The following is a 24,446-nucleotide window of genomic DNA, read 5'->3' as shown; positions in this document are numbered from 1 at the left end:
ACTAATGCCATAAGCCCTTCCGAAACTGCTAGACCACAGGGCCTAAACATTCATATGGCTGCTTGTGTTCCAGTGCAGATGGAACACAGCTTAGCAACTGAGATTGAACTGAACCTTTTGGTGGCAGCACCAAAAGTAATTTGCTAATGGCTTGTTCCTGTCTCTAATCGCACAGACATACTACCGAATTATGGCATGGAATGTTGCACAGAGCAACGGTAGTGGTAATGTTCAATTAAAAGTTTTGCATTTATCACTTTTTGATTTTACTACACTCTCCCCTTCAGAATTACATTTTTGTTACTTCCAACCTTATCTTTTCACTTATACTCAAGTAGTTAATGCAGCAGAATATATACTTTGAATGTAATTTGTAAGGGCCCCCAGTCAGTTGACACACCTTCTGCAGAAATCTGTGTTCAAGAAACTTTACCTATCATGTATTGTTTGATATACTTAACCATTTTATTAAGCATGATGTGAAAAACCACTATATTCCCACCAAAAATAAACATACTTTAAATTACAGAAACCAAAATTGTGATTTTATGTTTGAGAAAATAGTTGTAGGCAGTCTGCTTGAATAAGTGTGCTACCTCACTTAGAGGTGTGAATGGTCCTCCATCTCCCTGGTTATTTGTAATTTTATGGCTGTGGGGCATAAATCATTGTCTAGGGCAAGAAATCAAATCCTGGCTAGGCCTCCTGCAATTCAGCCTCACAGAATGATGTCTCTGAGGTGGCTGAGGAATGTATAGAGTGACAACCACCAGGCTCAGACTGGCCTATAGGGCAGTAGGCGCATGGCAAACCAAAACACGAAAAGCTGGTGTAGGCCAGTTTTTTGGGTTAAAGTGGGCCACCTTTCTGTCTAATTTGGGCCAGTTTGATGAGTTCATTCACTCTGCGGCTAGTAGTTTTGACCAGTGTTACTGAATAAATATTGTTTGACATGCACAACTTGCACCACACTTTATCAAAAAAACTCCCCCTTGGTTACTATTCAAACAGTGTTAAAAAAGGAATGAATAGCCATTTGGAACTGTGTGCCACTTGTCGATTGTGCCCAAGACAATATTATGGCCTAGTCCGACCCTGCCAACCACCCCCCACTCCCTCGGTTACCAGTGGTGTATAACACCTTCTTTCTAGGGTGGGGCAGAGGCTGACTCTGGGGGGCCTGCCCCCTCTGCTGGAGCCGGGCCTGAGGAAAGTGCCCTCTGATTCTATCTGCCTTGACAAAAGTATTATCTAACGTTTTATCCCCAACACTCTTGTGTCGATTCGTGTGCTAAGTGTGTTTTAACTCTGGTGACATTTCTTTCCGTGGGTACGCGTATCTTAAGTAAGACCGAACCGTCATTACTGTCAAAAGGTGATTGCATCTGTCCCCCCGGTAACGTCTTTGTTTCCCAACACCGGTCCGTCAACCAATGGTTCTTATCTTGAATTGTGGTGCACAGAATGAATTGGTTGTGGTACCAAAGGTGAACTTGTATTGCCACTTGTGGTCTTAATTGTGTGTAGAGGTCCCTAAGGGCACTGCACAGGATTCTGCCTAACGGTCCAGATGAACCTTTCCTTTTACATACAGTTCTTTCACACACACTTCACAGGCCCTCCTGGATTCAAACACAGGCTCAGCTCAGGCCTCTCAGGTTACCCTTCCCCAAGCGAAGGTGTTTTAGACCCAAGTTCAGGATGTACCTTTCCTTTTTTTATACAGTTCTTTCATACACATTTCACTTGTGGGGATAAAGTCAGAGACTATCGAAACGCCAGGTTCTTTACTTCTCCTAGGCGTGGCCACTCTGATCTGTATCCCTCTCTTTATTACTTGCTTGCTCTTTTTTTTTTTTACATTTAGCCTTCAGGTGCTTCCTGCATCCCTTCTTGTTCTCCTGGTTCCTTTGCTTTCTTCTTGTGCATACTTGCAGCTTTCCTGCTCTCTTGTGCACACTTGCACCTTTCTTGCTTTCTCGTTCACATTTGCACCTTCTTAATGTCTTTACTTTCCGTCTGCGCAGCTAGCGCCTTTTCTTTGCACTTTTCTTGCTTTCTCGTGCACACTTGCGCTTTCCTTGTTTTCTCGTGCACCTTCTTATTGTCTATCTATTTTCTTGTGCTTTCTGTCTTTTCTGTATTTTCACTTCTCAGCTCTTTGCCGCTCTACAAGCTGTATTTCGCTTCTTTCACCTTTTTGCTCTGTGCCGCTTTACAAGCTTCTAATTTCTTTCACTTTACTGCTCTGTGCTACTTTACAAGCTTTCTCTCGCTTTTCCACTACAAGCGTTCTCTCACTTTCCCATTCAGTGCCGCTTTAACAACTGTGTCTTTCTCTCGCTCTGCTTCAGTCAATCACAAGCTCCAAAGTTTCTCTCTCACTGACATGAGACTCACAGGGCAGCGTCACCGCGATGATCGGTCCCTCTGGATACACAGGGTTGGGGTTGAGGTCATGGTCTCACCACCTGCCCCTCAGATACCCTGGGGACAGGCACATGTTCCAAGGGAACAAGCACTTTTCTGACTGCCAATAACAGGATGCAGGGTGCCTCACACCGGCTCCTTGGAGATACAGCTCTCTAGCCATGCTACAGCCCCTTCCAAACACAGGGCCAGCATCTCGGCACCCCATCCTCCTCCAGGCTTCAGTTTCTGCTGCTCTCTGCACCTTGCCCTCTCTGGTCCAGGCAACCTCCCCAGCTCACTCTCTACTCTGTGAAACACCACACCTTTATATAGTTGAACAAACAGTCAAGTGGAGTCAGGTGTGAGTGGTCATTATAAAATGCCTGACCTTGCCTGACTTTATTAGTGGGACAACTTGAGTTCTTTCTATAGTCGGTTTCACTTACTTTCTCCATGTTGTTTCTATGGGTAATCTTGACTGATCCTATTCGCATTTTCCTCAATCTCAGTATTTGTTGGAAATGGGAGGGAGAGATGGGGTGTGATTGGAAAGGCCTTGTGAAAGCTGAGGGAGAGGGATGTGAAGTGTAATGGGATTGGAGATTAGATTGATTTCCTGTTACCTTTTTAGGGAGTTGACATTGAGTATAGGAACATCTTCTAATCTTGTCTTTACTGAAGGGAATGGTTGCCACCTCGCTTATGTCTGTGGGTTGATTGTCAAAACAGTGGTGTTGAGGGTATTCTTTGTAACTTTGACAAGTAAAGGCTGAATGGATCTTAACACAAGAACTTTGTTCTTGTTTTATTTGGGTCATCTTCCTTCCCAGTCTTGGGCAACTGACATGTTTCTTTCTCCCTCGTGGGTCTTAAATGATAGGATTGGAATCAAAGATCATGACACCTGGTTAAGAGTTGTGGGAATCAACATATATCCCATGAAGGCGTCCAGAACCTCCTCTATTGTCCCATCAGAATACCGTGTCTCACCTGGGGTATTCCTACTAAGACAACCCCGGGCTCCCCTACCCAGGTGATCCTCCCACGCACGTCCACCCCTAGGGTTGGGATCCAAAAGCAATGGCCCTCCCATGGCCACCTGAATAGAGGACTCTCATGTCTCGATGGGAGAACACCCCTAGGTTTCTCACAGTGGTTACACTGTCATTTTCAGAAGTGGCCAGTTTGGTCGAATCGCTGTGGTCGACATTTTTAATCACTTTTTAGATGTCCCCTATACTCTCACTTTTTATATCATAGTTCATCCCTGCTGTGATGTCATGTATGTACTTATTGGCTGAATAACAGGACTGGGGCGATGCCAGTTGCTTTCCACACCCTCCGAATTTCATGGGTTTTGCTGCAATAAAATGGATCATCTTAACTCCTTATTAACTAAGGTTTTTTCACTGGATTTCAAGGGCTCAGTTATGCTAGATCTTCTCCAAAGCCCATTGGCTATTGCCTTCTCGGAATATTCAAAACAAGCTACATCTGCCATGGAAAGCAACCGAGTTTGCAGCAATTATCAACTTTGTGTCGAGGTAATGTGGCAAACAAAAAGGAGTCAGACTAAGTACTGGCATGTACAAGGGTGTTTATTTAAAATAAAATAAAAACGCCTATCTAGCGCCTACCGCTATAAGGGAAGATCGCTGCCTAACAAACTAAAACTAATTGTGCTTGTCAAATTTCATAAAAGAAAAAGCCCTATCCAAATCCTTTTCAGCTAACTTGCAATACCACTTAAGGAAACTTAACAGGAGGAGGCCGGAGCAATATTCTCTGCCTTGGGCCTCTGCCTGGCCCAACACTTGATCTCTTTTCCAAGTAGAAGGTTTTAAAGGGTTGTTATGTTTTGGTTCTCTTTTCGAAAGGTTAATCAGTTTCTTCCAAGTTCTTCAAGTTCTGTATTTCTTTACACCAAGTTGTCAATTTCTGGCATTAGAATCCTCAGACTCGAATCAGGTTCTGTATGCCAATTTTAAGTCTTTTACAAAGATTCCATATGGTTCTCTTTTCTCAACACAATTCCACCATTTCTCACTTGGTGCTTGACAGTGTCCTTGTCTTGCTTTTGAACTCGCAAAGGCTCCAGTTTCTCTTGCCTTCCAGTCCTGTTCACTATGTTTTGTTTCCAGGGCTCCCCAGAGTCCTCTGGCCCTCTGATAGTTTTGCTTTATCAGGGCCTCGGCAGGGTGTCTGCCTGTTCAGGTTTTCCGGGTTCTCATAATCCTTGTAGCTCTCCCAGCTACTGATACCATGGTTCGCCCCTCTCAATGGCGTTACTTCTTCATGAGCTGTTGCTTCCCTTAGTCTGCCCAGCTCGGCAGTTTTTGCACTTCTTATGTGGAGATCAGTTATGCAGAGATCAGGGATCCTACTTCTCCACTGTGGTTTGGTCCCAGCAGCCGTTAGCAGGTCCCAGGCCGCCTTCGGCTTACGTGTGGTCATGCCACCAGGCGAGATGGGCTCTCTACCTTCTATGTCTCTCTTCCAACCTTGACTTCGGGGTCAGCCAGGGAGCCAGCTTTCTGGCGTCTTCCTAATGATTCTTTCGCTCTTCACGTTACCGCAGGCTCTGTGGTCTAGCATGGCTCCACCCATCCAGGGCTTCCTCCTGTTAGAGGCTCTCATCTGTGTAGGATTCTCTCCTCTCCATTTAAGGTTTGTAGTCTTTTTATGGATGTCATCACAAACAAAATGGGTGGGTTGTCCTGTGACTGTGGCCTTTGAGTGGGATCCAGCATTACCTGAAGCCAAAGAGATTGAAAGGGTGTCAATATAGAGAGTCCAAAACATCATCACAAATAAAAAGGGTGTGCTGCTGCTCTTTTCCTGTGGCGCTCAGGTGAGATTCAGCATTACCTGAAGCCAAAGCGACTGAAAAGATCACTATTGGGAGAGTCCAAAATAGGGGTAAGGGGTAACAACCGTGTTTCAGAAATGAAAAACGGACGCAAAACTGTAATTTTCTCAACATCTTTCTTTTTATTAAAAATAAAGAGGAATTGGATAACAGCCTATGTGTCCCTATCCTAACAAGAGTCTTCCTACTTAGCAAACTAAAACTAAAGAAAATTGACATTGTGTCCAAATATATCTGACTCTCAGACTAATACATATACATATACAACCTACATTTACAACCAACATGTGTAATGTAAATGCCTCTGTTTCCAGTTCAACAAAAATGTGCAAGAGTTCACCATTATAATGCCAATGAAGTAATCCTTGTGTCCTGGGTTTGATTCCCTTCCCCTGATTAAATTCAGGAAGACTTTTGAAAGAGTTTTGCTCCTACCATATTCTATTCAGTTGAATGAAAAATGTCTTTTTCATCCAACACATCCATCAAATTGACAAAGTAAATGTATCTTCCATAAAACACTTGTTCAAAACCAAACCAACTATTTCTTTCATAAAATATTCTTTTTAAGATGGAATGAAGGGATGACACGTCTTTTCAATATAATACTTTTCTCAAGATATTAATACAAGTACCTCTTTCATACAATGTTTTTATCAGGAGGTTAAAGTAAAAGTTTCCCTTATAGAATACTTTTTTCAGAATGGCAAAACTAATGTCTCTTGTTGTACAATAGTTTATCAGGGTAAAAAAGCAAGTATTTCCACAACACTGTAACGACAAAGTTTTCTCCTTCACCCAACTGTTCCTTTCCTGGTTTACTCGCCTACCAGGAATGTTTTGCACGCCACACAACTTTTTCTGTCATGGTTTACTTGCGTGCTAGGAATGGTTTCTTCTGCAGCATTGGATCTTTCATAGATTCAGATGCTTGAATATTCTCCATGATTTAAATAATTATAAAAAAATTAATATATACATTATTTCCATAGGAATGTAGATTGCCCTTATGGCCTATGAGCCATTAATTTGTGTAGTCCCTCCACCTCACTTTGGTCCTTATGGCCCTAACCAATGAGGTAGCAGGGTTTAAGCTCCGCCACCGGCAGCCATCTTTAGATTTTTCACCTCAGTCTAACAGACTGGAGAGAATCCTCAGCTCGCTGAGCTTTTCGATTTTTCTTTGCTGTTAGCTTTATAATGGTTTCTCAAAAACAGCTTTACCTTGATCTCCTGATCAAACTCTTCCTGTACTGTGTTTCTGGGCCCAGAAAACACTTGTTTCCACTCAGAATTCGTCGAGTGAATCCTCTCTTCTCACCATGTCAGAGGAATCTACTACCAAGAAGCCTTCCCTTTTCAGGGGCTGTGTTAGATGCAAGAAGAAGCTGGTCTACATGAAAGACCCTCATGAGCAGTGCATTTACTGTCTCTATCCGCATGAAATTCACAAATGTGATATTTGTAAGACTTTTTCTAACAAAACTCTCCAGGACAGACATAGAAGACTCCTTCTACATTTGTAATACAGAGGACACTCTTCTGATGAAGAATCAGCTAAGACAGCCCCTGTACTGTCTGTGAAGCCTTCATACAGGCAAACATCAAAAAGAAGGGCCTTCTCTGTGGAAAGAAGCTTGAGTAAACTGTTGAACTGTCGATGAAAGCCAAGACGTCAACGATGACTCTTCAATCCTCGTGTCCACGACTAAGTCATTGTCGTCGAAATCGGCCACTTCCAAGCAATCATCGAGGAAAGAATCTCACCACTTGTCAACGAAGCTATCGTCGACACTCAAGGAGCACCATCCGTCGATGACTCCCTTGTCGTCCACAAAACCCTCAGCGACGACATCCTCGTCGACGAAGTCCAAACCATCGACGACTACTGACCCCTCGTCGACGGGGAATAACAAGTTTAAGGCACCGTCCACAGATATCCCTGACACGCCCTCCAAGGAAAACGAGTCGTTCGGACCAATGAACACAGGCCTACATAGACCTCATTCTCCCAATATAAGCTCAACTATCTCCTTTAAAAGAAATGGCAGAACTTCCTGATATCCTACAGGAGGATTTCTCGGATTCCAAACCTATTCCTGAGCAATCGACCATCACTCCCAAGGAGAACAGTCCTCCCTGGCATCCCACTCCAGGGGAACCCACAGACCCATATGATCCAGAACTCATGCTTTTGATGCAGAGGATCATTGATGAATTCAATGGACGTCAGAGACATCCTCTACACCGGTGGAAAGATCTCCTCGAAGGCAGTTTTCACCACCTCATAATTCCCCAAGAAGCTCCCCTACCAGGAGCAGACCTCAGAAGAGAGCCCGCCCGCCGGAACCTCTCCGCAGGTCCAGGAGCAGGACGCTCAGTGTTTCACTGACAAGGGTCTCCCCTTCTAGATCATCCCCTACGCCAAGACCACCCACAAGGGATTCTATGAGACCACCCACAAGGAACCCCACCATAGTCCCATGCACCGCATCCATTTCTGACTGGCAAGAAGATCCTTTCAGGGATTTTTTAGACCCTGAAGAAGGGGAGGTTACTCAGGAGCCAGACGTGCAGAGCGAGTGGGATGATTACATTGTAGAGAAGCCTAGTAAGGACTCCCGAGGAGATGCTTCACCACCAGATGATCTAGTGTCTTTTCATACCATAATTGGTAAAGCGGCGGACCCCTTTAATTTACAAGTTGCATCAGAAGAGAAAAAATCGGTGCTCTATGAACATAGAGACAAACGTACAAGAACAGTCACTACAATCACTCTTTTGGACACTATATAGGACACTGGAGCAAAAACTTTGGCTACACCATTGTCCACACCGGCCCTCGTTTCAAGGCCGGAGAAGAAGTACAAGGCACCGGACACAGCACCATTATGCCTAAGAGGGCATACCACACCCGATTCCGTCATAACGGTTGCAGCCAGGAAAAGGTTCACAGGACAAAGAATGGCGTAAATTGGAGGCCATGGTCCGGAAGGTATCATCTTCTGCCTCTCTCACCACCAGGGCTGGAAACGCTCTGCCCATGACGGCACGGCTGGACCATGAGCTGTGGCTCTGTATATCCAAACTGACCAAGCATTTGCCTGCATACCTGCAAGAAGAAGCCAAAGAAATCATATTGGATGGCGAGGCCACCTCCGACCATATGATCGACACAGCTGTTGACATAGCAAGTTGGGTTTCAGACAAATGGCCCATGGTACAGTCTTGAGAAGGTAAGCCTGGATGAAGGCTACGAACTTTAGACCAGAGGTTCAGGCTCAGATCTTAGATATGCCCTTCGATGGGCAAAACCTCTTTGGTAAAAAGATTGATGACCATCTCAAGGGTATTAAAGCTGATACTGATACGGCACGTGCCATCAGTTCCCTTAAGGACAAAGACAAAGATCATAGATCCTTTCAGCCTTTTCGAGGTGCAACCTCAAAATATAGGTGAGCCGCCCCTCCTACAATCAAAAAATGCAGAGTAACATAACACCTTTCAAGACAGATACCATCAGTTATCAAATAGGTACACCCATAGGGGCAAGTGTGGCTCCAACCACGCCAAGGGCCAGAGCAAGCAAAACTGACTATCATCTTCCTCCTCTTTCACGACGCACCCCGGTGGGTGGGAGAATAAGCCGTTTTTATCAACGTTGGCTAAAAATAACATCAGACAAGTGGTTGCTACATGTGTCCGCGAAGGTTACACCATTGAATTCCTGGACCAACCTCCGTTCCTTGCCCCGTTCCACGCAAAGTGCATCATCAGAAGCAGGTCATGCTGGAGGTTCACAAGCTACTCCTAAAAGCAGCTATAGAGCCGGTACCATACCGACAAAGGGGAAGAAGCTTCTACTCCCGGTTCTTTTTGGTGAAGAAAAAGAATAGTGAGTGGAGACTGATTCTGGATTTGAAAGCTCTCAACAAGTTTATCAAGCACATCAAATTCAAGATGACGTCTCTTCAGAACGTTCTCCCGTGGCTCAACCAACACGACTTCCTGGCCACCCTCGACTTGGAGGACGCATATTTCCACATTCCCATTCATCCTGCCCACAGGCAATTCCTTAGGTTCTCCGTAGGGGAGTCACATTTTCAGATCTGTGTCCTCCCGTTCGGCCAAAATCAGCACCAAGAGTGTTTACCAAGTGCCTGGCACTGTGGAAGCATACCTCAGAAGGTCGGGAACGGAAGACTTCCCATATTTAGACGATTGGCTCATAAGGGCCCGCTCACTCAGACTGGCGTGTGCCGCGGTGGAGAGAACAAAACTCTTGAAGGAGTTGGTTTTTTCGATAAACGAAGAGAAATCCTGCCCGTCCAAACAAGACAGTGCTGTTTCTGGGGGCAGAAATCAACTACCAGCATACCCAGAGTAAGACCGTCAATGGACCGAATATCTGCACTAATTCAACGCTCTTCATGGTTTCAAAGCAACGGGGCGACCACGGTCCGCGCCCTCAAATCTCTTCTGGGCATGATGTCCTCATGCATATTCCTCATACCAAATTGCAGGCTGCACCTGAGGCCAATCCAAGAGACCCTGGACCACCAATGGAAGCAGGCAATCGGCTCATGGGAAGATACCATACAACTAGCAGCGGCCTTTCACAAAGCCCTCCGATGGTGGAACTTACCACAGTACCTGCTACGGGGAATGCCTTTCCAGGCTCCAACGTCAACCCTTCTCCTCAGGACGGATGCCTGGCTACCGGGCTGGGGAGCACACCTAGCAGATCTACAAACCAAAGGCACTTGGTCCACCCAAGAATCTCAGCTGCACATAAATGTGTTAGAGCTCAGGGCAATTAGATGGGCACGGAAAGCCTTCCTGCCGGTACTGGCAGGGCAGGTGGGGACCGTTCAAACAGACAACACAACCTCGATGCACTACACAAACCAACAAGGGGGAACAAGGTCGGAATTGCTATCGCAAGAGGCTCAAAAGCTATGGACCTGGGCTTTGCATCACAAGGTCCACATCAAGGCGGAACACCTACCGGAAGTGGACAATGTCCTGGCTGACAAGTTAAGCAGAGATTATTCAGCATCCCACGAATGGGAGCTGGATGAAGCAGAAACCCGGCTGATTTTCCACGTGTGGGGATGTCCACAGATCAACCTATTTGCCACCAAGGTCAACAAAAAATGCCAAAGGTTCGCCTCCAGGTATCCGGAACGCCTCTCGATGGGGGACGCCTTCTCAGTGGACTGGAAGGGAAAATTCCTTTATGCCTTCCCTCCTATCCCACTCATATCGAGAGTGCTACGCAGACTGAAAGAACAGGCCTGCTCGATGATCCTGATAGCACCGGATTGGGCTAGCCAGGTTTGGTATCCAACCCTGCATCACCTGTCTCAATGCCCTCCAATTCGCCTCAAAGCTCATCAGAGCCTCTTAACGCAATATGGTTGGAAGGTGCTACACCACGACCCAGCAAGCCTGTCACTGCATGCATGGTTCCTGAGCAATGGAAATTAATCGATCTGAATCTTCCTGTCGAATGCTGGGACGTAATGAAGGCCTCTAGGGCCCCTTCTACACGAACAACCTACTTTCGGAAATAGACCCGTTTTACCAACTGTGTGAAACATCTTCAGTTAACCCGCTCTCTTTTTCCATCGAACAAATACTACTGTACCTGTTGCACCTAGCGAAAGCAGGGATTTCCCTTTCATCCATCAAGGTGCATTTATCCGCCATATCGGCATACATGACTAACCCAGGTCAACAATCTCTACTCACCAAACCGGCTATCAAAATATTCTTAAAAGGATTGATGCATACTTTTCCGCCAACTCCTTCACCAGTTCCTTCATGAAGCCTGAACACGGTTCTAGCAGCGCTCATGGAGCCACGATACGAACCAATTCACAGGTGTGACTTAAAATGTTTATCCTGGAAAGCTGCTTTCTTAGTAGCTATTACGTCAGCCAGGAAGATTAGCGAGCTGCAAGCCCTGTCTTCAGAGCCTCCTTTCACCTTGTTTCTTAGAGACCGTGTCATACTAAGGACGCACCAGACATTTTTACCCAAGGTACTGTCTTAAATGACGCTCACCGAGCGCATCGTACTTCCTACCTTTTTCATGAATTACTCTTCCAATGCGGAGAGGTCCTTACACTCACTCGATGTTGAAAGTGTCCTAAAGTTCTACATCTAGAGAACTGAAGAATTCCGCTCCTCGACTAGACTCTTCATAGCATTCGCTGGCCGGACTAAAGGACAGCACATTTCAAAGCAAAGTTTGGAACGTTGGGTTTCCCAATGTATCAGCCACTTCCATCAGTCAAAAGACGATCCACTTACTAGATCGCCTTCGGCTCACTCAACCAGAGGAAGGGCAGCTCCGGTTGCTTTTCACACTGGAGTACCATTGAAAGACATCTGCAGAGCTGCAACCTGGAGCACTCTGCATACGTTCACCAAACATTACTGCCTGGCAGAAGATACCAGCAAAGAGTCGGCAGTGGGACAAGCGGTTCTTCGCCATCTCTTTGCGTAAGGTAGGAGCATCCTTCTCTTCCTGCCTTCCCTGGTAATTTAACCTGTTATTTGTTGTATAGTAAGGCGAGTAGAAGGATCTGCAGAATGTACATATGGTATGGGCATGGCCTAACTGCTTGGTATTCTATTCAAGTATCTGAATCTATGAAAGATCTAATGCTGGAGATGTTTTAGTTACTTACCTGTAACTGTATTTCTCCAGCATTGGTATCTTTCATAGATTCACATGTGCCCACCTCCCCTGAGAGGCTGCTCCCTCTTCCTGCAGCCATCCTATCTGTAGTCTTCTATGGCTCAAAATCTGAAAATGGCTGCCAGGGGCAGAGCTTAAACCCTGCCACCTAATTGGTTAGGGCAATAAAGACCAAAGTGAGATGGAGGGACTACACAAGTGAATGGCTCATAGGCCATAAGGGGCATTGGATTTCTATGGAAATAATGTATATATATTAAATGTTTTAATAATTATTTAAATCACCAAGGATTCCCAGTCTGATGAAGGGGAATATTCAAGCATGTGGATCTATGAAAGATACCAATGCTGGAGAAATTCAGTTACAAGTAAGTAACTAAAACTTCTTCACTCAACTGTTCTTTTCCTAGTCTAGTCGCCTGCCAGAAATGGTTTCTGCTTGATACAACTTTTAATGTCTCTCTGCTTGTGGCAATGTTCTTTCAAGGTTTCTCCACACCAACATCTCATATGAGGAGAATTGAACAATGTTTGCCTGTTTCTTTGCTTATAGCAATGTGGGTTCCAGGTTTCCCCAAAATGATATCTCACCTGAGGAGAATTGCACCCTATTTGCCTTTTCTTTCTCTTCTTCAAAGTCTCTTGGCTGGTGGCAATGCGGGTTCCAGTTTTCACCAAACCGACATTTCCTGTGAGGAGAATTTTACCCTTTTGCCCTTTCTTTCTACGGTATTCAACTTGTCTCTTTAAGTGTCCTTCAATTTAATAACATGTCCCGGGCCCGCAACTCCTTTTGGTTGACTCACTGGTTTAACGTGTAGTAACAGAGGACCGTTGCTGGGCTGGTTTCCCCAAGTGCACAGAATCTCTCTTGGTTCCCGCAGCGGTCTCTCGCGCCCCTGCCAATGAAACCTTTGCTGTTCCGCAAGAACGTCTCGTCCAGCAGCAGCTGACTTCCACCTGCGTCTCTCGTCTCTCTCCTCCAGTATGCAATGCCTCCAGGTGGGTGCCCATGAGCGTCGTCCTCCTTCAGGATGGCTCGCCTCGGAGTACCTTTCCGCTCTGCATCCTACATGGCTTTCCGCTCCTGCTCCTTCCTTCAAACTGTTACGACTTCCTCCTCTCCTCTCCACTCTCCTGTGCATGGCAAATTGCACCATTTTTTAATCTCCCGCACAGCTGATGATTCGGTAAACAACTAGTCTGCGTCTTTACCCAGGACAGAACCATTCTAATCAGGGGACATCACATGTGACCCATGAATTCCTAAAGTGTAAAACTTATTCTGTTTAGGTGTTCTTTCATATGATGTTCTTTGGATTTTAACAGGGGAAGTACTTGCGCAATGACAACATTGCATCAGGTACTTGGGGATTATAGGATCTTCATCTTTACAAACAGACGAATACTGGGTCTCTCCTAAGGAGTCACCACTTCTCCTTGATAGACACTCCTCGCATTTGATCCTCCCTCATAATTTGACTGCCTTCCCCCGGCCACATGGGAGGAGACTTTAGGCTGAGCATCAGTGATGACTGTGCAGGATTCATCCCACTCCCCTCTGGGAATAGTCCAGATTTGTCACAGTACGAACTACCTAATGCCATAGTGAAAGAACAAATATGAAGAGCGATGGTACATGTTTGTCTGAAACTCGTACACCAAACAATAGCCAATAGAACCTGGGAATGGCAAATATGCACAAGGTCATTGCTTCAACATAAGAAACTAGAGGAACAATACACAAGTGAGAGGAAAGCTGGTTGTGGCATCATACTGAAAGAACGTAGATGATGCTACTAACTAACATTTGAGAATAAAAAGCAGATGGCTAATTATAAGCGTTTATGGATCCAGACGTTGATTGGTTCTGGTATAGCAATGTTGATCCGCCCTGCTGTTTATGCTTTTGGCCTCCTCTCTGTATAGTACATGTAGTACTATAGTAAATCCAGATTTCTGTAGACATTTGAAAGCCTTGCATATACCTGCTTCTAAGGGCATTTGTTCTTCCTGTTTTGTTTCCTCTTTTTACAAAATGCTATTGTGTAGCCTGTTATATTAAGTTATGTAGTTGTAATGATTATTTACTGAATTTATTATGTTTCGTTTAAAAAAAAAAAATTGGGCTGCTTGATGTTTACATAATATCTTTCTTGTGACCTTTTTGACTGAGTGGGAAAAATATTGCAAAAGATTTTTGCAAACCTGTTGTGGTTTTTTTCCTGAGGTAGTTTGTTTAAAATACAGGGATATCCTATTCGGAAATTTGACGCGCTGATATCGAAATTGATTTACAAATATAAAAAGAAGCCGTGCAGTATGGGATGAATGTCTAGTCTTATAAAATACCTTGTCTTATCCTTGTTTCAGATGATAGAACGCCCCTTGGTGATCTTGTGGGCAATTACTTTACTCTTTATACATGTAACACCTAATATCACATATTTTATTTTGTTCTTTATATGGACTTCTTTTGTCTGCTGCTAACTCCACTTTGATGGTGAACCATTTATTCCTTTCCCTATGTTAGGTGCTCCCACAGGACCTCACCTCGAGGATGACTGTAGCCATTGGCAGCTTCATGCTCATTACTACCCTCCTCTGCTCCGCTCAGCCACTGTACGGAAGTTTATGGTAGGCTATGAGATGCTGGCACAAGCCCAGAGGGACCTGACCCCAGAGCAGGTGAGGCCATAACAGGGGACATTTTGATAATTTGTCAAATATAGTTTGCAGAGTGCAATCTGTCCAAAACCTCTGGGTCCTCCTTGCCAATCGTACCCACATACTATAGATAAACAGTTTAGCACGGTAAGTAATTCCCTCGTTCCTACACAATGTTTTGTTGGGGTTTAGCTGACTCCCTTAGCTAATTTAAAACCTAACAAATCTGCATTTCACATAATCTTAAATTCATGTATTGTGCTACTATAACACTCAGCAACTCCCTTTAACCGTTACACCCCGAAATATTCACTAAATAACTATTTTCCTATATTTTGCGGATTTCTTTTCCTGTCTTGTTTAATATTTTCAATGGAGTGGCTCTAAACCCTCTCCACCCTGCTAACCCTCCCCACCCTCAACACAAGGGCTTTGAGGGTACAGATTTAGACTACAGCAGTTTGTAGCCAATGTCTGTTAGTAAGTATTTTTAAGTTGTTACTGTTTGACTGCTGATGACATTTTAGAACATGCATGATGTTGCTTTAGGACATACTTTAACATCTTTTCACAAGGAGCACATTATGACTGATTTCAAACTTCCAAAAATGTCCCCCCCACCAATTCAAATTGACTCTCTCTCCGACCTTTCTGCATAATCTTCTTACTTACATCAAAGGCAACTGTCTTGACTTGTCTTCCTTCCTTCCTCCCTCATCTGACCTTACTACCAGCCCTTCCCCCATCTGACTAGTACCATATACAATTCAATGTCTCTGTCCTTTAACTGGTTTCCCACCCGTCTCTCTGTTTCTAGATAGTAGTACATAACTAACTTCCTAACCCCCCCGAACCCCACCCCTGTATACCTGAGGTCAGATTTTCACATGTTAACCTGCTTTCCAATCCAGGAATCCTGTATTGAGCGAGCATTCCGGGGGCTTCATCCTACCTCTGTGCCTCCCTTCAAACACCAATATCCCTCTCACACTTTTTCACCCTCCAACCGTGGATCACCCTGGAAATCCACCTGCTCAAAACCAAAACCCACAATGCGACTCCGCCTTCGCAGATGGAATAAATCTTGCACACCTACATTTTTTACAACATACAAAAAGGCCCTCTAACTTGCACCTTCCCTAGAAACCGCGAAATCTATCTGCTTTACCCAGCTTGTTGCCTCTCTCAGCTCTCACCACACAAACTCTCCTTTACCTTTCAAGCCATGCTGGTTCCTCCCACCCTCAATCTATATCCGCTTTTAAATTACATTATTGAGCATTTGTTTAATATTTAAAACCTTTCACCCAAGTCATCAACATATATACATCCATTTTACACATTATTTCAATTGACAAAATACACCTTAAAAAACAGGATAAAATGTCATCCAGGGAGGATAGCTCAGCAGCAACGTGCGCGCCTTGGAAGCAAGACGACATGAAGCAACACAGGTTCGATCCCCGGGTCCGCGCTTAGAAAGCTCTGGGTATTTAAGCGCGTTATAAATACGCAACTAAGAAAAAACAATTACTTAAGTAAAAAACAAACAATTCCTGTAATAGCGCCTCGATGCCTGCGGGCTGTGTGAGCGCTTTAAAAATGCAAAATAAATAAATTAAATAAAATCATTTTAGTTCAACAGTCAGGGGATATGATTTTTTCTAGAAATTCAAAAATTGCAATCAAGAGATTTATTTCATTCAGGTTTAAAATACGTATCCATAAGTGGTCCTCATGTATGTCCCCGAGGTTATAGCTACATCTATCCAATTTCTCGTGTCGGAGTTGTGCCATTTTAGGGCACTCCCCACAAATAAGTGTTGTAGTGATTCCTGCACCTAGTTACAGAAGCAACATCATCTCAAACTGGGAGCCAGGCCTTCTCGTGAACCTTGAACCTCCTTTGTCAAGTATGAATTAATTCTTCGTCTCATGGCTGTCATTCGAAAGTCCCTGGACGGGTGCTTTCTCAGGTAAGAAGACAAGATGTTAAAGCTTTTTATATTGTGTTCAAAGTGGTCATTGAAACATTGGTAATTCATCAGAATCATCCTGTCTTTTAACCATTCATTTGTATATAGCTTACATTTCACCTTGTTGGGGTTACTAACAAGTTCCACAGCTGAAGAATCAATCCTTGTTAATATCAGCTCACAATTTACATTCCAGGCCACTAATGGTTTACAGATAGCTTTGGTGAGTTCTTGACCCAGTTTTATGTACAATGATGCATATGGGGGAGCCAATGTTAAAGCATATGTTTGCAAACTTTTCCATTCAACCATAGAACCAGCAGGCAACAGACCAAATTCATGCCTTATCGCGGCCATTGAATTGAGTTGGGCAGGTGCAGGGCCCTTCTCCAGAGGAGGGCCTCTAATGTTGACCAATCTATGGCAACTCCATCCTTTTCCCTCACTCTCTGACCGGCCTCTCTTGGCCCTCCTCCTACCCCTACCTGCGAGGCTAAGAACCTCAGGGTCATCTTCGATTCCACACTTTCCTTCTCCGCCCATATCTATGAGGTCTCTAAAAAGTCAAACTTCCGACTGCATCTCCTCAGAGGTACTCCGCCTTTCCTCTCCTTCCCTCAGAAGCTCACTGTCTGCCAAGCCCTGGTTCTCTCTAAGTTGGACTATTGTAGCAGCCTCTTTCTAAATCTACCGGCCTCTACTCTCCGCCCTCTACAACTTATCCAGAACAGGACTGCAAGACTTGTCCTTGGCCTCAAACCCTGGGATCGTATCTCTCCAGCTCTGAAATCACTCCCTTGGCTCCCAGTGGATGCAAGGGTTAAATTCAAAGCCCTCTGCATCGTCCTGGGGCCTGGGTTCAAAATACCTTCAGCTATCCCTCTGCAAATACCTCCCCTCTCGAGCTCTTCGCTCCTCTACCTCTAACTCCCTCCGGGTCAATCGTTTTTCAAAGAAACGTGCTGGGGGTAGATCCCTATCTACCTAGCCTCCCTCTGGAACATCCTCCCTGCCACTCTAAAACCTGAGGAGAACCATCTACGGTTCCGGAAGCATCTCAAGACCTTCCTCTTTGCTTCTGCCTTCACTCCCCCTCTCCCCTGCTGATCTGCTCTCTCTTGGCACTGTGCACCTGGCCACCCTCTGTCCCCTGGGCCCAGGTACCTGCTCACCCTGCCACCCTCCTGCACTGCCTCCCGTCCGGGACTGTATCTGTACCCCCCCCCATTTTTTCTTCTTTTTCTCCAGTTATCACACTACCCAGTCTGCTGCCTTAAACACAGCACTTGCCACTTGCTGGCTGCACTACCACTGTTTATTGCCTCAATGTTCTATTTATTGTTATTTATTCTGCTCTCCTCTGCTCCGCACTTTCCACTCTCCCCCTTCCATGCACTTTTTCCCTTTCTCCCTTTCCCATGCACTTGCGCGTTCTCAATGTCACTGGGCCTAGTAAGATCGTTGTTGTGCCCCTGTTCCCCTCCCTTGCGCTCTGAAACACTTTTGTACGAGCGCGATACAAATAAAATATATCATATCATAACTCCCAAATTTTCCATGCCAAAGATAAATCCTGGCAATTTTGCCAGTACAATTTCAGCATGGTTGAAAAGCAACCAAATTTGTTGTCAAACAGTCGCAGCTGAGAGGCCGAAGCTAAAAAGGACGATCTAAATTTCCTATACATTTCAGCTTTACATTTGTTTGATGACACAGTATACGGCCCAAATATTTAAACTCCTTTACTACTGCCAGGGCATACCCTTGTACCGTACATCTATAAGATTTCTATTTGGATTTCACCTAATTTCAGATCAGGACTTTTGATTTAGCACCATTTAGTTTGAGGTCCAGACTTTCGAAGTAAAGATTTAATATGTCCAAGGCCCGTTGTAGTCCTATCAGAGTTTTGTCGAAAATGATTAAATTGTCTGCATAGTTTTAACATTGGATCTTGGTCTGACGTAAAAGAGGGGGATTCGTATGGAACACATTCCCAGCAGAGGCCCATGTCCATTATGTAGAGATTAAATTAAAAAGGCACCAGGACACACTCTTGACGTAGTCCCCTGTTCGTGGAAATACAGGCAGTGCGGGCCCCGTTGGCGTCATGTCTGATCCTGATCTTTGTGTCCCTGCTTAGTGAAACAAGGATATCTAATGGTGCACTCGGGCAGCCATGCTTGGATAATTTTTGCCCATAAAAGCTCCCGATTTACACAGTAGAACGCCTTATTTACATCTAGGAATGCCAAGTATAGAGCCTGTTCCGCGTCTTGGTATCTAGTAGGTTTACCAGAAAACTGTTTCGACCTGTGCCCACTCCTTCTTTTTTTTAACCCATATTGGAAAAGGTCAAGCTTGCCTAGATTTCGAGCCAAAATTAGCAAATCCTGTAGGACTAGCTTTGAGAATATTTTACAGTTTGCGTCCGATATGGATATCGGCCTATAGTTAAGTGGCGAGAATCTGTCCACTCCTTTAAAAATCACCACCACTGTTGCGAGTTTCCAAGATAGAAGGATCTTACAGAACAGGGCTGAAATAATCTTTGCCCACAGTATGGGGTCAGACCTTAATATCATAACTAACAAGCCATCCGGGCCAGGAGCATTCGAGCTCTTACTAGAGCCAGTAATGGTCAGCAAGTCATCCAAATCCCAAGTGAGAGCACCCCACCATGACACCTTGTTGTCCGCACTACACACTTTCTTTATTTACCTTGTGTAATTTTTCAAAGTGGTCAACCCAGCTTGCCTTCGATATGGATTGTACCTGCAAGAATGGGTCAATCCTGTTTGATCCAATCAGCTGCCAGGAATTAACTGAATTGGACCCTAACAAAAATCCTAACATTTTTTCAGCATCATTTATTGACCTCATAAACCTGCGCCCCCAAATCCAGTTTTTAAATGTAGTCTTTAAGGCACGCCTTTCGGCAAAAAAGGAGTGGCTGTTTTTGTTCAGCCCCCTAATATTATGCCTCAACTGTTTCTAGCGAAGCCTTACTGCACTGTCAAGAGCGGGGGCGTGGACATCCAAGCGTATACTTTTTGCCAGAAACCTTGCAGAGCAAAGAGCCCCCAGAGTTGAAAAAACAGTGGGACCAAAGTACTTTGGGGATCATAGTCTGGGCATATTTTCCTCAAACTTCAATTCCATTATCCCATTGAATTAACATGCAAATCTATATTGCCAGCAGACACTGTGGTCCCTTGGGTTTACCACTATTGGCAGCTCCACATTGCCTACGGAACAAGACTATATGGCTGGAAATGTGTACACTAACATTGAATGGTCGCTTAGCTGAGTGGACCGTACCTCCAGAGAACAACACCTTGCTGAAAGGCATGAGGACACAAAAACATAGTCAATCGTCGATCGCCAGAGATTGTTGTGCCACTAAAACCTAGGTGGTATACCAGGCTGTAGGACTCCATTCAAGGGATCAAATCCCATGACAGAAATTCTTGGCGTATCCGGCTCCCATTGTAGAGTTTTTTAGCTGACACCCCCAGTCGGTCTTGTTTTTGGTACCATGACTGCTCGAGACATTCTGCATTAAAATCTCCCACAACTATAACATAGGCCCCTTCCTCTGGGGTTTCACCAAGCATAGAGTAAGAGAAATCTGAGAGAAAATCCTCTAAACCTACATGTTCTGGGTTAAAGTAGATATTAAATAAAAGACACTTAATGAATTCGTCTGAAGCCGACAGCTTTTAAGACAGGAGAGTGATTAACATATCCGATCTTGATGAATTGATTGGGGTAGCTTCAATCCCCTGGTTATGTTTAATGGCTGTCAAGAGCCTGCCATAGAGGTAGCCTCTTTCACCCCGTTCAGTGTTAATTCCAAACACCTCATAACCATCCATGATGGAAGCATCACACATTATGGTTTCCTGCAGGCAAACAATAGCAAAGGAACTTAAAACATCTTTGTTACTAGAAATATTGTTAAATTCCCTCGAGTTCCAAGACACCATAGATGTTATAGTTAATCATGCGTGGGGATCGGAGTTAACTACTTCCCCATGTAGTGCGTTCACAGTCCTGACCCAGTCCGAACTAGCTCTTCTCTCGCCCTCCTGTGTATTAGGGTGTGGCTTCTAGGGCCCCTGAGACTGGTTAGTGCACAAATTAACTGTCAAATGTTGGGCCTGATCTCTGGGTGGCTTTTGTTCACTCAGTATCCCTACTTGGAAGATAATTAACCATTGCACAAACATCCTTCAATATTGTCTGAACCTCCTTTAATTCAAAGTTAAGGGTATCATAACACCTGTCCAGGGAGTTCAACAAACGGGATAGAACCAGGAAGGATAGCTCGTCGACTGCTGTCTGCTCATGGACAGGATCACTACCCCCAGGATTTACCACAGTGGGCAATGGATAAGCCCCCCCCGTCTCCCACCTTGGGAGCTTCGGTAACACCATAGGTCCCAGGGCCTCTTTCTTCCCATAGGGAGTTTGTTAGTACATTTACTGAGGGAGATGCTCCAGTGAGATCATTGGGCGATGGGCCCAGCCTAGTGGGCCGATGTAACATGACCTTGGTGATGTTATCCTCCTCATCAATAAGGCTTGGAAATACCCACTGGTTGGATTTAAAGTCGAGTGAGAGTCTCACTCGTTTCCCCAGTTTGTGACAGATCGCTGGGGCAAGGATTGAAACATTTGAAACAAGGTCCTGATTATTTGAGATGAATGCCTGCTGGGTACCAGATTTGAGCTAAGTGAGGGAGACCCCCCTGAGGCTACATAAATAGAAGAACAACAAACAGTGGTGGAACAGTGCTTTACAGGCTCTTCATCGAGTTGCAAGTTGTGTCTCTGGGCTTTTGGCCACAGGGTGTAGTTTGGACTGAGATCTTTCATCAAAGACAGATGGGGCGACAGGCACTTTTGGTGTAACTTTGCATTGTAAAGATTCCAGCCACTCTTCTGCCCACAGACCGAGCCTTTCCCAAGGGAACACTTGCTTCTTCCCTCACTCTTTTGAGCAAGTAACAGTCAAAACAGCTTGAGTTCACCTGAGAGGGGGGACAGCCAGCAAAGGGCTATGGGGCTGCAGAAAGGCAGCAGGCTCACACTCCAAAGGCCCAGTCACAGTTAGATCACGACCCAGTAGGTTTGTATAAGACAGGAACGCTTACCCCTGAGGTGGCTTATAACACCAGATGTGACTCGGCCAACCCGCTTCCCTTGAATTCCAAGGGTCTTGGAGTCAAGAGCTTCGCAGGCCAAGGTCAGGACAGCCTCTCTAGCTGCAGTCGCAGCACAGACTGCACAGACAGCAATTCAGCTCCCAACTCCGCTCTAAGGTCTAGCAGGGGTTTTAAAGACTGGCTCCTCCTCCAGGCAGCAATGAGCAGGGTAAGCGTAGAAAGACACAGTGCAGACAGACAGACTGCACTGACGGCAACTTGGCTCCCAACATCCTCTTTTAGCTCAGCAGAAATGTCTAGGATCTGAGTTACCACATATAACCTCTTTGACATCCTCCTCCTTTTTCTTCCACTGGCCAGTCTCCATTACTCGTTCTAGCCTTCATTCACTCGTTCCCTCACATCACTTTCTGAGCTAGCTCCCATCCTAAGGACTTCTACTTCCTCCACTTGTCCACCCCTAACCCATCCCTAGGGATCACTAACTGCCGCCTGACACTGGATGTAAACCGTATCTCCCAGCCTCTATTTCCTCTTCCCTTCCCTATTTCTTCTCTCCATAATCTCTTAACACCCTCCCCCAAAGCACGCAAACTTGGTGTCCTCTTTGATCACTCTGCTAGAGTTGTTATATCCACATGGTCCTTGGTCGCTTTGCCTACCCTGAACAACCTTCCTTAACTTAACAAAGTCCTGAACTTTACCACACACACACACACACAATCCTCCCTTCTTCTCCACTACCTCTCCTCGGCACATTTAGTTTACGCCCTATGCACAACAATCCCTCTATAGAATTCTAATTTCCAAATATATTAATGGCCTTGCTCCACACCCCATACCTTGCATACTCATCTATTGATTCTCTCCCCCCCAACTGAAACTGTCTGTACCAAACCCCGTCAACCCACTCGATTCAATGCCTTCTACTTTTTTTCTCCCCTCCTCTAGAACTCCCCTCCTGACATTAAAACCAACATTACTCATTCCAATAACACTAAGGTTCCTTCTTCTGCTCATTAAACAAGCAACCACTTTGTCACACAAAATAACTTTCCCATGCCCCTGAATCCTCCCTACCTACTATCACTGCACTTTAAAAAAGAAAGAAATATATGAGACACAGTGCAGCGCTTTATTTGGATTTGTGTTTACAGGTATGGCAAAAGAGGCCCTGATTAAGCCCTCAGACCCTCCATCCCTCTAGCGATCAAGCTGCCATGGCATTGCTGCTAGGATGTATATGTATATAATGCCATCTAAGGGGCATGATTAGGCTGGAGTGGGCGTTCTCTGTACATTTTGCAGGCTGCAAGTCCTCCACCTTGTGATAGCCATGTAGTACAGCTTACAGTCACCGGGTCCTACAGTACAGTAAGTCCCTGAGAGGCAGATGGCACTGTTGGCAAGTTGATCCATTCACATTCTCATTTATAAATAAGGAGTCACATTTGCTCATTAAAGTGAAATGGCTTCTGTGCTTTAGGGACCATCTTTGTTTTCAGTCTCATCTCCATAGTCAATTCTCATGGACTCTTGCTTCTGCGTAAAGTCTGATTCCAGACTTTTGTCTACAGGAAAAACCGTGCTAGTATTCAGCAATGGTTGGTCTGGTACTGTCTTCTCATTTTCAGAGGTGATAGTCACTCTATCTGTGGTAGTATTCAGAAAATGTTGGCCTAGGACAGTGCTTTGATATTCAGAGGTGATTGGCAATGTACCTGTGGAGGTATTCAGAGAAGGTTTATCTGAAAAAGGCTTCTGATGTTCAGTTGATTGTCACTGACCCTGTGGTAGTATTCAGAGAAGGTTTGTCTGGAACAGCCTTCTGGAGTTCCGAGCTGACCATTACTGTACCTGCTGGACTGGGAAATGAGATCCCTCCAAACAGGAACTGAGCTATTCATGATGCCATCCTTTGTCTCAGCACCTCCCTTACGGGGACATTTGGCAGCTGCTGGGCTGTGAACCGTGATAGGCTAAATCTTCCTCCATTCAGCGACTGACCTATTCATGATGTCATCCTTTCTTGACTCATGAACTTCACCTTCCTTGCTACCTGCAGATGGATGAGGTTGCCCATCCTTACAGGAACACTTGGCGACCGCTGCTGGGCTGGAAAGTGGGATAAGCTGAATACCCCTCTAATTAGAGGCTGAGTTATTCATGATGTCATCATTTCTTGTCTCAGCACCTCCCTTGCAAAATACATATGGATATGGTGGTCCATTCTTACAGGGACATTTCGTAACTGCTGCCCAGAGGCTCAGTTCTATCACAACCAGGAAAAGGACAATATTCACTGCTCTGCTTAATATCAATCTGTTTCGATATCGGTAGAGATTGCGTGCTGACATTAACTTCACCTCTCGTTGATGGGCACTGTGTGGGAGTGAAGAATCCTTAGATGTTTCTAACAAAGGAAACTGCAGCTCTCTCTTTATGACTGCACAGATGCCTCTGACACACTCACATGGCGGCCTCACTGGAGGTGGTGTCGGTGGCCATGGGGGAGCTGGAGCCAGTCCGTGGTAGATCGGTGACCGGTAAGGTGATGTCATCAGCTGAGGCAGCTACCTTGTGGCAATGTGCCACGTGAATCCAGATAGAGATACTGGCGCACTTCACTGCTTAGTTGCTGA

At 45.1% G+C, this 24,446-nt stretch overlaps 1 protein-coding gene across 3 annotated transcripts in view; it reads left to right on the top strand.

The window, feature by feature from the left end:
* The window catches only part of GALT (galactose-1-phosphate uridylyltransferase), a 784,930-nt gene that overhangs the window by 754,858 nt on the left and 5,626 nt on the right, over positions 1-24,446 (top strand). For 2 of the 3 annotated variants that reach the window (XM_069626825.1, XM_069626826.1), the window contains exon 10: positions 14,524-14,678. The exons of the other annotated variant lie outside the window; for it this stretch is intronic. In XM_069626825.1, the coding sequence (XP_069482926.1) occupies positions 14,524-14,678 (155 nt within the window). The remainder of the gene's footprint in view (positions 1-14,523; positions 14,679-24,446) is intronic. 3 annotated transcript variants of the gene reach the window in all.

Source organism: Ambystoma mexicanum, chromosome 6p (assembly GCF_040938575.1).
Source record: "Ambystoma mexicanum isolate Mex_15411 chromosome 6p, UKY_AmexF1_1, whole genome shotgun sequence".
Lineage (NCBI taxonomy): Eukaryota > Metazoa > Chordata > Amphibia > Caudata > Ambystomatidae > Ambystoma > Ambystoma mexicanum.
Note: the sequence above shows the minus strand (reverse complement) of the source record. Positions and strands in the feature narration are given on the sequence as shown.